Source organism: Diorhabda sublineata, chromosome 3 (genome assembly GCF_026230105.1).
Source record: "Diorhabda sublineata isolate icDioSubl1.1 chromosome 3, icDioSubl1.1, whole genome shotgun sequence".
NCBI classification, from domain to species: Eukaryota; Metazoa; Arthropoda; class Insecta; order Coleoptera; family Chrysomelidae; genus Diorhabda; species Diorhabda sublineata.
In genome coordinates this window covers 14356393-14374217 of record NC_079476.1, presented here as the reverse complement: position 1 = coordinate 14374217, position 17825 = coordinate 14356393, and the positions used below count along the sequence as shown (strand labels likewise).

General features: G+C 31.8%; 1 protein-coding gene across 1 annotated transcript in view; it reads left to right on the top strand.

Moving 5' to 3' along the window:
• Positions 1-2163: 2163 nt before the first annotated feature.
• LOC130441839 (uncharacterized) overlaps positions 2164-17825 on the top strand; it is a 677503-nt gene continuing 661841 nt past the window's right edge. The window contains exon 1 of the mRNA XM_056775648.1: positions 2164-2584. Within this exon, the coding sequence (XP_056631626.1) occupies positions 2491-2584 (94 nt within the window). The 5' untranslated portion in view covers positions 2164-2490. The remainder of the gene's footprint in view (positions 2585-17825) is intronic.

Genomic DNA, 17825 nt, shown 5'->3' with positions numbered 1-17825 from the left:
AAAGTGATTTATTTTCGTTTGTTTTATAATTGGAAATCAATTATCCTGAGAAAGTTCTCTAGCAATTATTTTTGCATCATTTATCTTATTTTTAACGACAAAATCAACCAAATAATAAAAATTACTGTAAAAATACGTTCCAAATCTTCCCGCTCCGAATTTATCCACCCCAATCTCCCCTCTCCAAACTCACCCGTTCCTCGCGGCCTGTGGTTTTCGGGCAGACCAGAAAACCGAGACGGAGCACCTGGTGGGGCAAGGGGCGAGGTGGCTAAGCCCCCCTTAAGAAAAAAAATAATAAGAAAATAAAACTAAAATAATCCTCACACGGAAAAAAATTTTTTAGACAATTTTGGCTGTGAAAAATTCACGATTTTTGAACTTTTTACCCTCAAAGTGCACCACGAGGTGGTTAGGTTAGGTTGATATATACAAATATTAAATAAAAATAAATATTTTCAACTTCAAGTTTCAATATCTCGCTTCGTTTTCCAGATATCGAAAAATTTTATTCTTCATTTTCGACTTATTTTGGGTCGATTTACAAAATGGCATGGCACGAAATCGTTCTCGTGCTTTAAACCGTTTCTGTTTCATATTCGACTTAGGAAAGAGGCCTATAACGGATTTAGCTAGAAATTTTTCTTTCTTATAAAGTTTATTGCGTTTTTACCAACAGAAAAGGTAGTTTAATAGAAAAATTGTACACTAATGATTTAGAATCGGAACTTGTTCAAGAACGCGTACACTTTTAAAGCTACTAACTTTTACTTGGTATTGTTATGTGTACATCAGCATAAAATTATTCAAGTGAGAGAAGCTTTTCTTGTTTGAAAATAGTGAAGAGCTATTTACTATCGACAAAGTCAAGTAATGTTTAACTCTTTAACCCTTTTCTGCATGGAGTCAGACCTAATGAACAATCTTTCATACTATATTATAATTATGATTTTGTTAAACTGTGAGTGCCTTCAAAAATACTCGTATGCATTAACGTTACTCCTCGTGTAAGCTTTATTTTTATATTATATAAGTGTTAAATAGATTTAAAACATACCTAACATTTAATAGTAGTAGATGATTCAACTTTGCTTAAAATAATGTAATAGTTATTTGCAGTGAAAAGAATGTAGTTTGAATAATTGTGAACTAATCTATCAAAGTTCAGATGTTAATAGAGGCGGCAAAAGATGAATAGTCCACAGACTGCTAATCTGTAAATTCACCACCGTTTAGGATAGATGGATATATCGATGAGGGTGTATTTCAGCATGGAATCTGCACACTATAAGCTTGATGGAGATTTAAAATACAGATAAAATAAGATTTTTCGTACGGCAAAATCGGGGTTTTTGAGGCTGCAGAAGAAGTTTTCGCTTGGCTCCATTACTTGAAGTATTGCTTCATACTCTTCCAATATTTTTATGGCAGCAACTACATATAAGCAATATTTGCTGATTATTCTATATCCATTTGGCTGTTATACAGATCAATCATTTCAATTTCTATCAACTTTTGATAATAAACTGGTCAGTTTGACGTTGTTGATAAAATAACAGTGCTTATAGTGTTATTGAAACCAATCAAAGCTGTCGATAATTTCAAGGGAGAACTATAGAATTAAATTGATGAAAATCCAAGAATAAATTTTGCGTGATCGAGACAATCCCATATATTCCCCGAAATATATTTACTAGTCGAACTTTATGGCTGCCCTCTTTATCATTCCGGTGCAAAATCGTTACCCTCTAGAAATAGAAGTGATTCTCCCTGTATATTCAATTATAAATTATAATCACTTTGTACGCTATTTTATCTACGTCCCTGTCACAGTTTTCAATGAGATATTCTCTTTAATGACAATGTCAATAGTAATAACAATAATATATCAAAGAAGAGGGGTCTTAGCTTGCACTTAGAAAGTAACGTCCCCCCTTAATTAATCCGTTCCCCGTGCAGACACACACACACTGACTCGATGTCTTTAATTTGCTAACTAACCTTCTATCTCTTTTGATCCGAGTGCACAGTTGCTCATGCATATTCTTAACAGTAACAAAACACACCGCGATATCGAGTGTTTACATAGACCGATGGACTTAACCTAGTCTATCTCCGAATGTGACCCACTAGTACAGAGTGTAATTCTCGTTTAGACAGTCTTAAATGTGCATCGGAGTGTTGCAGGACTTTTGGTTTTTTTTATAGAGCCCTGACCTTTAAGGACGATCACCTGATTCGACTAATCATTACCGGGATCGTGGTTAACGAGACGGTGAGTCTCCTTAAGAGGCCAGTAACACATGCTTGTTTTAAAACTGTTGATTAACAAATACCTACTAAAGGACTGCGTAAACATTATTTGTTTATTATTTGAATTATAGGAATTCTTTAAGTGTTTGTTATTGTTGAAAAGTGTGCCGTTAGTAAATAGCGCGTAGTGATTTTTTTGTTTGTGGAAATTATTGTGATATATTGTGATTTGGAATTATGCTCAATTGTACGGATTTGGAGTGTATTTTACACCACCATCATTATTACGCTCATTTACATCATTTAAAACATGGAACACACGTGGATGAAGGTAAATTTGTATTATATATATAAATATTTTACTAGGAAAAAGAGTTGATTGTTGTTACACATATCTTTGTTGTTTTTCTTATTAATTTCAACTTGAAGAACGGTTTAACTTATTATTTATTTTATTATTTTTATGCAGTATTTAGATTCGTTTATACAATGTAAATATGATGAGCTTAATATAGGTTATGATTCTTATACTTACAAAAATGATTTTGATTAAAAAAATTAAAATCGAAGTCGAACTACACGATATGTGATGAAATAGATTGAGAAAACATCATAAACAGCGACAGGTTTCGATAAAAAATTATCGGGTCCAAAAAAAAACCGAGCAATAAAAATTCTTTATAGACGTAAACAAATAAATTATGTATAATCAAAAAAATGTAACTGGAATTCAGATAAGCTAAAAATTATAGCTATCAACACCCAGAAAATAAGTAGCTTTCTAGCACTTACTATTAATAAAAAAAGTTAGAACATCCATTTGAACTAATTGACGATAAAATAGCAATCATAATAAAAATTTAAATAACAAAACTGGATAAAATCATGGGAGAAGGTTTCATTAAAAAAATTTTAATGAAATTTATTTTTATTTTCAAAACTATAGAAATATAAGATATATTGAGATATAAGATATTTATTCCAGAGCTTTTCTTAATCTTTGAAATGCTTTTTGTAGGTGATGATCATGATGCAAGATCAATACTAATATCAGGTTAATTTTGGTCACGGTCATGGTCTTGCTATGTCCATTCGTGGTCTTGATCCACTCACACTTTTGCAGGTTTTGCATTTTTTGGTAAATTTTCATTGGAGGCAATTTAGGAATAATATAGTTTTTAATTGATTAGAAGTAAAGTAAAGGATTAAGAAAAGAGGAATGAAGTAATGCTGGTATAAATATTATGAAAAGTTTCTAGAAATATTAGTAAGTGCCCAAAATCGGCGCTCATGCAATTAAATTTGCTTATATTTAAATAGGATGTTATTAGGATTTTTTATTATCCAAAAAATAGTATCGGCCTCTTTTTATATATTAAAAATAAGTATTTCAATGGTAAGATACTAACCAAAATTTATAATTTATAAATCAAGGCAACTTCTCGAATCATATTATCTTCCATCAGGGCTCTCAGGTCAGGACAAGACTGTATATGTGCTAAAAATTTTTATACTTAAACAACAGTTTTTACAAATATTTTTTTCGGTTTTATCATCATTAAAAAGGAAGCAATATAAAAATTCATTGCTAAGAATTATAAATTTGTTTATGAATTCACTATTGAAATAGAATTGAACTAGCAATACATTTAACCATTTTTTTCCTTATACATATTTTTCCACATCCAAATAACTTTATTTCTATTCTTTTTGCACATTTTCTGTCAGAAAAACCCTAGCCAGAATAATACTTTTAACTATAAATTTTTGACAATTTGACAAACATTTTTAAAGATAATTTTCATATTATATTGTGGTTCAATTATTTCGGCCCTAGAATGAAAAGCTCGGAACAAATAAAAATAGTGAAAAAACTGGACAACTGCAAGAGCCTTTAATGCTCGGTCTTGATATTGTCTTAAAGCTAGTTGTAGTTTGCTTCATTTTGGTGTTGCAGAAAAAGCAAGACGAATATGAGTTTTGCAACAAAATTAGGATTTGTTTTCTGTGCAAGGCTTCAGTTGATATGCTTTTAAATTAGGTTGTTTTGCGTACCCCGTGAGTACCTGTGAGGTGAACATAAAACATGAATAATATGAAATTTTTGAAGTACACAAAAACAATAAACACAAACGACATTGAGAAATTCATTACGTTTTAACAAAATAATGAGAAAAAAAAACTACTATTATTTTTTAATAATTGCAACTTTTAAGGATAGAGATGGTTTGAATTAATTTAATAAGTTTTTTCAATTTTTCATGAACCTATGAGAAATCGAAATATTAACAAGTTACTTTACAACACATTGTATGAATTGAGAGATATTCCCTTGAACACTATTGTCTATCTATAAGAGGAGATGTGCAATTGAAGAGAATTTTATCTTTAAGCTAACAATGTACCTCCTCGTCTAGCAGAGTGGATTGATAATTTTTTAGTAATACTTATAACTAATTTACACATTCATCTTTATCTTTACTAAAAGAAATCTTGCTAATGTAACTAAACCCATATTATATTTTCCTATCTTCTTTCACATTTTCAGGGTTAAGTTTTTCAGTAAACACCATTTCTTGTCATAATTTTTATCCGTCTGTCCGTTCTTCTTTATTTTTAATTTAAGTCTGCAGTAATTTTTTTGGCATCCTATCTATCCTGATTCCAATAAAACAGACAAACTAATTTGGTTGTTTTTTCTATTTTCGTCGTTATCGAATCTTGTTTTCTTGTTCTTCTTTACAACTTTTTGAGTCCTTTCAAGCATCAGAGTATTGGAGTTTTCGTTTTCACTCTTCTTTTATCCATTTTCCACTTTGTTCCTTTGAAATGTAATTCATTTATTGTATTGCTTTCCCTTTTCTTCCTCCTTTTTCTGCTACTTGTTTTCCTGGGCATTGTTCGTTATCTCTATATTTTTTTTTACATCTTCTCAGAAAACGACTCACAGGTTTTCAAATGTGGTCCCTTTTTTGCTCTTTCATTATTGGTTATTTACTATAAGTTTTCTATTATTTTTATCCAAATTTCTATCTTTCTTCCATTTTCTTAAATGTATCTGCTATTTTCACTATATCGTATACATTTACTATTCCGTCTATTTTCACCGGTTCTAGGTTTCCGTGGCCAATGTTTTTTATCATTTTTATTATCCTATTTATGTCTAGTATAAACAGAAGTGGACTAAGAGTGTCTCCTTGCGTTATTTCCCTCTCCTTCCTATATTTTCTTTCATCTGTTTGAACCTTACCTCTCACGGTTTTATATATTTTTTTTGTTATCTGCTACAATTAGTATATTCCATCTATTTTCACTGGTTCTAGATTTCTGCTGCAAATTCTTTTTTCCATGTGTAGTATCAGAAAAAGTAGTATAAGACCTTTTATATTTATTCCTTTTGTTATTTCTATCAATTTTCGAGAGATTCCTATTTTCTATTAAGTTTCTTAATATGTATATACAGTGCTTTTCAGATAAAAGTATCCACCTTTAATAACTTTTGTAATACTGGTATTTAGAAAAAATCCAAAAACACGTCAATTTATGTTGGAAGGGGCAATCATTATGGCTTATTTAAACTTACTGGAAAAGCCACCCCCTCACCCCTAGCAGCATCCCCTTTATTTTTTTAAATTACTTTTCATATTTTTTATGTAAAATTTGGATACTCCTCTTTGAGCTGATTTCAAAAATGTATAATACTTGTAGGTTAAAGTGGTTAGTTTATGAGATAAACAATTTTTCTTTTAAGAGCACAAATTACTTATTATTTACTTTCACCTTATTTGCCTGTACTAAAATGGGTTGTACAACAGTTCAAACTCTTCTTTATTCTACTTAAAAAATCCAAACAACAAAAAACTCTCCTTTTTATTAAAGTTTGACATTGTCAACTAGAATTTGTAGTCACTATTGATAGTGTAATTTGATACATTATTTATTTTGTTTCTCTGAAATGGTTTACTCTTTGCAAGAAAGAATTGAAATTGTAGGTTTATACTACCAAAATAATAATTGTGCAAGAGCTGCTGCTAGAATATTTAACGAATTACATGAAGAAGGGAAGACATGCAACTCATAAGTATGTAATTCAACTGATGGAGAAATTTACCACAACAGGATCTGTTTGCAATAAAGTGCATAAGCGAGAGGGACTCGTAAATAACGAAGCAATCCAAGTGGCAATTTTAGGGCAAGTCAGCTTAGAGGCTCAACAACCCCAATCGTTGTCAACAATAAGTAGAGCGATCGGTGTTTCATCTTCTACAGTTTTCCGAGTTCTACATAAATTCAAGTACCACCCATACAAAGTTAAGTTGGTGCACGAGTTGAATGAAGATGATTTTGATCGTCGTCTAGAGTTTTGCGAATCAATGACGCAAATTATCAATAACAATCCACAATTGTTAAACAATATTTGCTTTTCTGATGAATGCTCATGGTCATTAAATGGCTTAGTAAGTAGGCATAATTGTAGATATTGGGCTGAAAGTGATCCACATATTATGCGTGAATTCCATACACAACATCCCCAAAAGTTAAACGTTTGGTGTGGTATCCTAGGTGACCACATTGTCGGACCTTTCTTCATCAACGGAAATTTAAATGGTGAATCATATCTTGAGTTACTCAGGGAAGGGGTTGACCCACGTATTACAACAATAATAGAAAATGATGATAACCTTTCCGAAGATTTACTGGTATTTCAACAAGACGGAGCTCCCCCACACTATGCTATGCCTGTCCGACAATTTTTAAACGAAACATTCCCCTCTCGTTGGATAGGTAGAAGTGGCAGATGATGGAGTGGCCACCTAGGTCACCGGATTTAACACCCCTAGACTTCTTTTTATGGGGGTATTTAAAAACAAAAGTTTATGCTACCCAACCAGAATCTCTGGATGATTTACGAGAGAGGATAGAAAATGAATGTCGACAATTAAATCCAGCCGTATTAAGCAATGTCAGAGAGGCATTTCAAAATAGATTATACCATTGTATGGAAGTGAATGGTACTCATTTTGAACACTTATTGTAACTTCATAATAAATAGCACAGTTAAAAAGATTAAAGAGTTTGAACTGTTGTACAACCCATTTTAGTACAGGCAAATAAGGTGAAAGTAAATAATAAGTAATTTGTGCTCTTAAAAGAAAAATTGTTTATCTCATAAACTAACCACTTTAACCTACAAGTATTATACATTTTTGAAAGCAGCTCAAAGAGGAGTATCCAAATTTTACATAAAAAATATGAAAAGTAATTTAAAAAAATAAAGGGGATGCTGCTAGGGGTGAGGGGGTGGCTTTTCCAGTAAGTTTAAATAAGCCATAATGCTTGCCCCTTCCAACATAAATTGACGTGTTTTTGGATTTTTTCTAAATACCAGTATTACAAAAGTTATTAAAGGTGGATACTTTTATCTGAAAAGTACTGTATTACCAATCCTTTTCTGCCTTATCCTCCAATTATCGTATAATTTGCGTTTCTGTGATTGTATTTTTCTACGATAACTCCTCCCATATTCACAATATGTCTTCTGTTTATTTTTATATTATTTCTCTTGACACTTTGTCTTCTTATTTTCTTTCTCTTCCCCCCCCCCTTTATTTCTCATTGACGAATCTTTTCTATCGTTATAATTCCTCCCTCATACTGTCATTCTCTAGATTTTCCTAATCTTCACGTTCATAAAACTTTCGAATTCCACTTACACCTCTTCACTTCTTCCATATTTCAAATTTGCAAAGTATCTTCTATTTAAAAAAAAAGAACTCACACTCGATGTTTAAACAACTCGCAGCCAAATTATGCCAAAGCAAATGCTTTGCATCGAGATTCATCATGGAGCAGCATAACACCTGTAGTAAGCATTCCACGCCTCTTGTTTTGAATGACATGTTGCAATAGATTTTTAAATAGTAAAAAAGATTTTCTGTGCATGCCTCAAATTCCGCCATGTTTTTCGGGCACTTTACAAATAAACATACGGTACACACTGCGTTTTCTATACAATTTAAAATAAAAAAAGTAAAGGAAATTGCTTATCTGTTAAAAACAGTGAAATTAAAATGAACGTATATTTATAAATAAAAAATTAACAAGTATTTTTATTGAAATAAAAAATGTTACCAATAAAAAAAGTTGCAAAAAAACATTGTTGTTATGGAGTATCCGTCAAAAACGTAGTAAAACAACAGTGAAAATTCATTTAAACATTTGTTCCAAGTGTAGTAAATGTGATTTGTGGGTTAAGCGTTGTGGTCGAGGTGATGGTCGGTTCCAAGGGATTGATCATGTAAATAAAGACTTTCAGAATTTATCATAACTTGGACAAAGTAGCTAGTTTTTGTGTGATACTATGCTTTTATTTGACTTTTTAAACAATAAATATTTTGAGACGTGATGGAATCAGAAATATCTGTAATATGATTACTGTCAACATATAGCTTCCCTCTTTTTATAGGTTTTGCTGTACTGTAATCTAAAATGTTTGACTCATTTTCTTCATCGTCATCACAAGAATTAGAATTTTCTTTCTCTACTATGCAAGTTGAAATCAGATAGTCAAAGATAGAAGCTTCATCAAATAATTTTGGCAAACTTGTTGATAAAAATTTTTCCAAACAATTGGGAAATTCAACAAAGGACTATTATTTCCTGCTTGACGATTTTGTTGCTTGTCTTGTTCTAGCTTCAACCACTTTCCTTTGTCTAGACTTGAATCTACTGGGATACGGTTGCGAATTGCGTTCTATACCCTAAAAAATTGATAATAAATTTTAGTGGTCAGAATTTTTTTTTAAATATTTACAGAAAAATGCAGTTTTACTTGTCAGTAAAATTGTGATTCTAACCTCTCATCTAATTCTGCCTTATTTTCACCTTGAGGACGTCCATGACATTTTAACCATCGTCTTAATTGAATACAATTATGAGTTTCTACTCTTGGATGCACTAATGATGCACCATCAATTAATTTTTCATTTAATTTTATTGGTGACAAAGGTGATACAACTTGTTGCCCGGCCATATTTAGAAAAAAGTGCCCGAAACTTTCATATTGCCGCCGTTTAAACGTGGCAGACACGCGTGCGCTGAGCAAACCATTAAAAAGGCTATTGCCGCATTGCTTCACGCAATTTTTCTTGCATTCCAGAACTTCATCACACCTAACCCAGTAGACGGTGGAGAAAGGAATCAGATCATCTAATTGGCATATGTTTGATACGTCATAGATCTGTAACGCATGCGCAACTGTAACTTACTTTCTTCAATATCGTGTAATAAGTAGTAGATTTTTAATTGCTTGTGTAATCTTTCTTTCATTGCGATCATCACTTTCGTTTTATTTACGTCCGCTTTCTTCCGCTATTTCTTCAACTAATTCAATTAATTTTCAAAATCTTATACAAACAATAATGAACACAGATTTCTTCCATTTATTTCAGAAATTTCGTGATAAATTTGTGATTTGTAAAATAGTTTTAACAGCATATAGCCCTTCTTGAATTCAAGAATGAATAAGTGCTTATCACAATACCTTTAATTCTGATCTTACTCATTCTAAAACTTATTGTGCTAATCGTGTATGATGTTCTCGATCCATGTTATTTTAACTGAATAAGGTAAATAACAAGGTTTTATAAACACTTAATCTTGACGACAATCTACCAGTAATGGAGATAACATAGTTGTATGTATAATTTTACATGAATGAAGTTTCACTTGGAAAAATCAGCAGCAGTGGAGCATTGGAGGAAGTAGAAAAAATACCGTTTGGAGACGGAAGTCTTTGAGGGAAAGTGGATATTGAGCCGAATAGAGGAAAGAATGAGTTTAAGAAACTTATCTAGGGGCTTATATTTGTGTCAAAATGTATAAAAGATTACCACGAAGAAATGAACGGTTTTGAATAATACTGTATAATATGATTCAAGATTAAAAGACCCGTTACCTACAATTAACCTAAAAAACAATTTATAGTTGACTGATTAATTGAAAAGTGAATTATTATTAACAGTGATATATTAAAGAAAAAAACTTGTGTTGGTAATATACTTCGGTATTTAAATTATATACTATTGATAGAATGGCCAAGATATAATTTAAGAGAATCATCATTACTTATTGCTGCTCTCATATTATAACATTTCTTCCGATATTGTGCTTATACATAGGTGAGGTTATAATATTACAATACAAGGTACCTACAAGTCTTTTTGGAAAAATAATTCTAGTTATATTCGAAATAATCATCACCTACATCCAGGGCCTGATTTCCTAATAGACTTGATAGGCCAATCTGTGGGCGAAGGCTCCCATGAGACGCAAGGGTGAAAGTAAACAAAATATTTTTAAAAAGTATTTATATGAATTTGCAATAGGTTTGAGAAAAGTCCAATACTCTCCGAAACGTCAATTTTAATTCTGTCATTCTCTCCTCATGCTTTAGGATCAGTATGGTTAGCTGAATATATCGCTTTGTTTTGTTTTACGAATGTAATCTAGATGCAGTTTCACGTACTGTAAAAAAGTCTGATTGTGGGCTTGAAATTTGAAGCCGTTGCGACATCAATAATGGCTATGCTTAAGTTTGTTTTAAGTAGTGTTTTAAGGCTGCATTTTGCTAAGACCAGAACCAAATAAATTCCTCAAAAAACCTGATAATGATAACATTGCATTGTGGAGTGGTGTTTAAGCAATTAACATATGGAACTGATATAATTTTTTAATAAAGGAACTAGACTAAGGACTCCAAAATGCTAAATCCTCCTCTGATTAATGAATTCTTTCATCTATCTTACCTTCAACCTATAAACGTCGACCAAGAATAACCAGTAATCACACGTGGACAAATCAGGCGAATAAGATGAATGTTCAATGACTGTCACATCATTTAACTGCCGCGAATATTGATTGACTCAAGGAATGCATGTAAACATTTTGTAGTGTAACAGTTTGCTGCTAAGTTTGAGCTTAATTGCTTGCACTAATCCTGTACTACGAAAGAGAACTGTTTTGACAGATCTTTTCTTTTACGCCATCGTAGGTGAATTTTCGTGAATCCACACAGGGCTGTTCTGGTTGATAGAAATATTATAAAACAGTACGTATGTTCGTTTCATCATTTGTTAAAATTTTAGGAAGAATACGATGTCCATTTAACATATCTAACGTTTCCCCCGCGATTATTATTCCCTCGGACTTTTGGGAATAGTTAAGCGCACTCAACAAGGACATTTTTTTTCGCATGAAGATGATCATGTAAAATTGAATTCACTGTAACGTGAGTCAAATGAGGCAAGGTGTCCCCCACGTTCTCCGTTTTGACTTTCTTTTTTTAGTTACGCAAGACACAAAACGTATCCAACTATTTCACTTAAATCACGTCCATTTTGTGGTAGAGGTAGAAGACATAGAAAAAATCGAGAGTTTAAATATCTCTCGCGAGTATAGGGATGGAGACATTGAAAATGCAGTGTTGCCAGCTCTAGTTCCTCTATAGTAACCTTTATAATATCCATTTCTCATAGGATTTTTGGACGTTCTTATTCAACATGTATTGAGTTTTTGTTGGACCAATGAAAACGATAGGTTTCTTAAAGAATTGTTATTTAAACATCTAGAATATGAGTAGTATATATATATATATATATATATATATATATATATATATATATATATATATATATATGTAATTATTTGTTTTTAAGGTTACTAAGTCTAGTATAAAATGAAATAATTACCACAATCATTATGTAATAGTAGTATCTCATTCCAATCCGGTTTTTTCCAAACTTATGTATCTTTTAAACCGTTATTTGAAAATCACTCAGTTGTGGTTTTTACCGTTATGTCCAAAACATGTATAAGTTCTATGATATATGGTATATCAGTGTATCAAAAAATGGTCATTTCTAATTATAAATGCTACAAGATTGTTGTATAATTTTTGTTCTTATTTTCAGTATTACTTTCTTGACTTCTTAGAGATTCATATTAAACGGTATAATACGAAGATTACTAGAATTCCTTGTTTATATATCATATTACAAAAATTTAAAGAAAATGTACCACAGATGATAATCTTATTTAATATTTTGTAGATTGTGTTTGTACGGTGAAAAAATTGAATTCATATGATAGTGCTAATAATTTTATAACTCGTAAGTGTGCTATGAAAAAAAAATTGAATGAAACAAACAACTAGTTTCTAGGACCGCAACGTATACGATCTCAATATCGCTTAAACTGTGCCAAGAATATTTTGTCTCGTAAAACCAAGACGAGAACGGATCGAGACGAGGAAAGTCACTGGAAGCCTTATGTTACGTGTTTCTTTTAATTAGTTTTTTTTTTAAATTACGCGGTCCCACATTATTTTCATGGTTTCACTACTTTATTCATAGCCTTGTAGATAGCTTCTCATATCTCCGGTATAATTATGCCGAGTGTTTGGGATGATATAACAGTAAAAACATCCGCAAATAGTTAGGGTAATTTGTAGGATATGACCTTAAATCTTTTAGCGACTATGCATAAGTGTATTCCCTTCTTTCACATAGCCGATCTTTTATATTTTTCATTTATATTTCATTTGCACCACCCAACAGCATAAGGACCAATTGATGAATGGGAAAAATATACAAAACAATAAACAGTAACAGTTTAACTGAGTTGAATACTACAAATAAACAGTAAAACAGTCAGATAAAATCTTAATAATATAGTGTATATAAGAATATGAAAGAAGTAAACCTAATGTTTGTAGATAATTTTTTGATAACTCTGCTAGAAACGAATGCACAATGAGAAAATTACAAAATAATAAGAATTTTCTTTTTCATGTTGGAGATAGTGCTGCAAAAATATCCAAAAAGTTCTGGATAGAATATTGATTCATTCATTCCATATAAAGGTGAAGACTTAGTTATAGCAACTGAAAAATAAAATAAAGAATGGGTCTGTTTAGCAATCCGAGAAGAATGTATTCTGAACCAATTAATGCCCCAAAATGTTTTTTAATTGTTATTGTATCAAAATGATGATGAATTAGGATAATGACGTCAAATAGTTTCGAAATTATTTTTATCAATCAAAAAAGTTGTTACATATTATTAATCTACAGTCCGAATTAAAAAAGTTTTTTACTAATACATTTCTCAAAGTTTTTCTTCAAACGTCAACATTTTATATTTTATGGTTGATGGCACCCAAGAAATATTTCGGGTGGAGTTAAAGATTGCATTTCTTACATAAGTAAATTTATATATAGAGAGAGAGGAAGAGAAATGTTTTATTGTCAAAAAATTGTTACAATTTGTAGACAAAAGCTTGTAAAAACTTAAATATAACTAAATAAAAATACAAATACAATAAAAGAAAACCACAATGAGTAACAAAATTATAGGTAATAGTAATAGGTAATAATTAGTATGTAAGTCCAAAAAATAAACCAGTATGCATATTATATATGCATACTCGGAATTAAGTATTATTATTAGAATAGAAGTCGTTTACAGGGTAGAAGGCACTTTCCAGTACATATTCCCTCAAATTATCGTTGAATTCGGGAAAAGATTTCAATGGGCAAGTGATCGTGCATTTTTTTGCATTGTAAAATATTGAGACCTTAACTAATTCTGACCGTGGAATAGGTGCAACGATCTTTCTGAAATTGGAGAAGCGTCCTTACGGATTAGGCAAACGGATTTAAAGATGAGTAAGTGAGTAAAAAGAGTAAGAATTTTTAATCTTTTAAAGAAGTCCCTGCAGTGAGCCCTGCTGTTTAGTTCGAGTGAATATCTAACAGCTCTCTTTTGTAATTTGAAGATTCACTCAAATTGAGTCGCACCACACATACCCCAGAAGGGAAGGGCATATCGGAGATGCGACTCAATAAGGGCATAATAAACTGTTAAGGAGATGAATAAGTCCAGTTCTTTGGAAACTGATCTCAGCGTAAAACAGGAGGAACTTAATTTTTTAGATAAGGCGGTAATATGTAACTCCCATTTCAAGGAATTGTTCAGAATAAGCCCTAAGAATTTTATGGATGCAACAAAGGCTGCAATGTATTTTTATATGATAAAACTTTAGTTTTAGAAATGATGCGACACAGATGATTAGAATCGCATGATTTAACGGTGATTATGTCACTAGATATGGTCTTATGAAGTGCCCTGAGATCAGGGTTGCTCCAAGAGAAACTAGTGTCGTTTGCAAATACACATATTTTCACTGATATATAGATGGACGATGTCATTTATAAAAAGAAGGAACAAAATAGGGCCTACTACTGAACCTTATGGCACTCCACATTCTATTGGCTTGCAAGAAGACATCGTTGTATCAACCCTTACAAGCTGACTTCTGTAGGTAAGTTATGACTGAAACCATGCGAGAGGTGTTCCCCTGAAACTGTAGTACTGCAATTTGTTGAATTGAATATTATTATTAACACAATTGAAAGCCTTAGAATAATCACAAAAAGTTGTTGCAGTGGAGTGATGGCTGTTTAAGCAAAAGTAGATATTACACATCTTTTATATTTGGTTTCCCTGTTCACAATTAAATGATCTAACTAATCCAAACTAAGCTCATCTTGCTCTGTATAGGCTAGGTATGATTAATGAAGAATGTACAAAACAAATTCCCTCTGGACTTCACACAGTCATGCTATGCAATAGTCATGCTTTGATCATACAAGCATTTATGTTCTAGGAAAAAATGAGGCCAGCACTTTATTTTGGGCGTTATTTTAACACTCTATATATATATGAATTGATCGATGAAATCGATTTCTTACTTCTCATGAAATGAATATTTATATCCAGCACATGTAGTTTTCTATAATTTACTTTATTTATGCAGGTTATATTATCAATATATTTAGAATATAAATTTGTTTCCACATATTTTAGTAATAAAATTGAATTCGGACTGTAGATAATAAAGATACAGCAAAATGCAACAGCTCTTCAGTTTTTTTTAAAAAGCAGCAACTTTGGTTGCATCAAAATTTGAGTACAATTCCATTATTTGACAATAGTAAAAGAAAGGGTTCATGTATATGAAAGTAATAGCTCTGTTAGAAAAATAATTTTACTTTTTCCACAATTAAATGAAGCAGATAACTGGCAGAAAAAGTTACCCAAAACGACTTCATTTCACTGTAACTCGTATGATATTGTCTAACTAAACCACCTGCTCATTTTTTACCTTCACCCTTTTAACATTAAAATTTGTCCCCAAAAACTTTTTATTTCTAGAAAACGCTGAATTGTCATGCTAGTTTAGTTGCAGTTTGTCACTAACTGGGTAAAAGACTTAGATATTCCGGAGAATCAATTTTATTTGTTACAATTATGTGAAGTAATATCAAGAGGGAACGCATACATCTAATTGCTAGATCGTTTAGTTTTAAGCGTTGTAAAGTGTGTGTTTCGAGGTTTTCTTTCAGGCGGATAAATATCAAATATTTTTGTACTTCCTCTGAATATTATTCACTTTGCTAATATGAGTTTGGTAGCTAGAGTCCCATATAAGAGAGGTATACTCTAGTTTGGAACAACAAATATTAAAAAGAACAGATACGGTTTTAACTTCAGTAGTTTGCCTTGAGTTTCTCAGTACAAAACCAAGGTTCCTATTAGTCCAGGAACTGGCATTCAAAACATGTGAGAGTTTTCTGAAGGCTAATATTTTCAAAATAGGTTGTTTGTGATAAAAAGCTATTGTACAGGAAGCACTTACAGTTCTGTGACACCTGGCGCTGAGACGGTGGGGTGCGAGAAACGCACGTGCATCGAGTGCACAGGCACATTCAGAAAACATTTCGTGCATCTGGCGCACACTACCTGTTTAGAATTCGAAAGATCCTTCGACAAGCGCACAAGAAAATTTGATCTGCCGAAGTGAGTCCTAGAGATGGGCAAATATACCAACTCTTGAATAATTATCATCATTAAGACCAAAACAAAAACCATCAGCAACATCTAAGATAATGAGCAATTAAAAGTTCAATATTATATAAAATAATGGACAAAAATTGATAAAAAAATTATTTTTCTAAGAATTATTGCATTTTTGGTACAAGGTACAAAATAATTAAAAAATTGCATATTTCGAATTTTCTACAAAAAAAAGCCTTTTAATTTAAGGATAGTTAAGTTAGGTTAGGCTAGGAGACTATGATTATAATCGCATCGATGAGATAGTATTAACTCTTTGTTACTCTGTTGTTAACTGTTTTATAATTTCTATTCTTTTATTTGCGGTAATAAACATTTTAAGCTGAATACAGGGATTGAAGATACCGTCTTTATACCTGCAAATATGCGCTCGATGCACCCTTCTATATAATATGCGCTCGACGCACGTGCAATCGATGCACGCATTCTGATGAGTTGCGCGCAAAGGTGTTATTTTAATTAGCATCTCTGAACTGTTTTTTCAAACTCAAAATTTGTTGAAAACGAGAAATATATTATAAAACAGGAATTTAATAGTTAGGCAGTGTAATATGGAGACACATAGCGTCAGCTTACCTGTTTTAACGTACTTTTTTGGAATCCTGAAGTGGACGAAAACAGAGCTAGAGGGTCTTCAAAGGTTGACACGAACAATTATAACGAAGAACAACAACCACCACCCGAAGTCATCCACTATTAGAACAACATTACCCCTAAAGGCCATCCCTACAACTTCTCGCTAATCATATACCTAAACGCATGAAATTGCACTCATGACGTTTTTAAGATCTTCGAGCTCAAAATTACAATTTATGTTTTATTTTGAACTCTCCGAACTTAGATAATTAGCTATTCTATGCTATTGAGCTCTTCGAAAATAATTACTTACGAACGAATCTATCGATTTCGACGTTCTCGGATAATATCGAGTTTTTTTGAGTCCATATAGTTATATCATCAAATCAAAAACTATCCGAAAAGGAATGTCCGAGTTATGTTGTAAAAGCACATGTTCCCAAATATTTCGTCAACGATATTTCTCGAACCAATAAACCGATTTTCATTATCTCGGCGGCAATCGACCTGATTAGTAGAACCGTTTAATAATTATTTCAAAAGTACCACATTTAAAAATCGATTTCACTGCTTATTCTTTAGGCTCATTTGAACATTGTTCAAGATAGCAACTAAATATTCCCTCCATTTTTCGTGTAACAAGTCGAGTTCAAGCTAGCATGTACTAGGAAAATTGTAGCTGATCGAAAAGATCGGCCGATTTTTAGTCCCTAGTTTATTGTTCACTCTTCAGGCTCATGTGAACATTGTTCAATGTAGCAACTAAATATTCTCTCAATTTTTAGTGTAATAAGTTGAGTTCAAGCCAGCAAGTGTGAAGAAAATTACTGCTAGTATAAAAAATTCGTCCGGTCTTTTTTTTCTCTAATTTTCGCTAGTACTTACAGCAACAAATTTTGGATCACTAGTTGGCTCGATATTTATTGATTTATCAAAATTTTATGATAGCTTTATATGAATTTAGCAGTATTTGCGATTTTTCGCGAACGGCTTAAGTAACAAAATCGCGGGTTCAGCAAC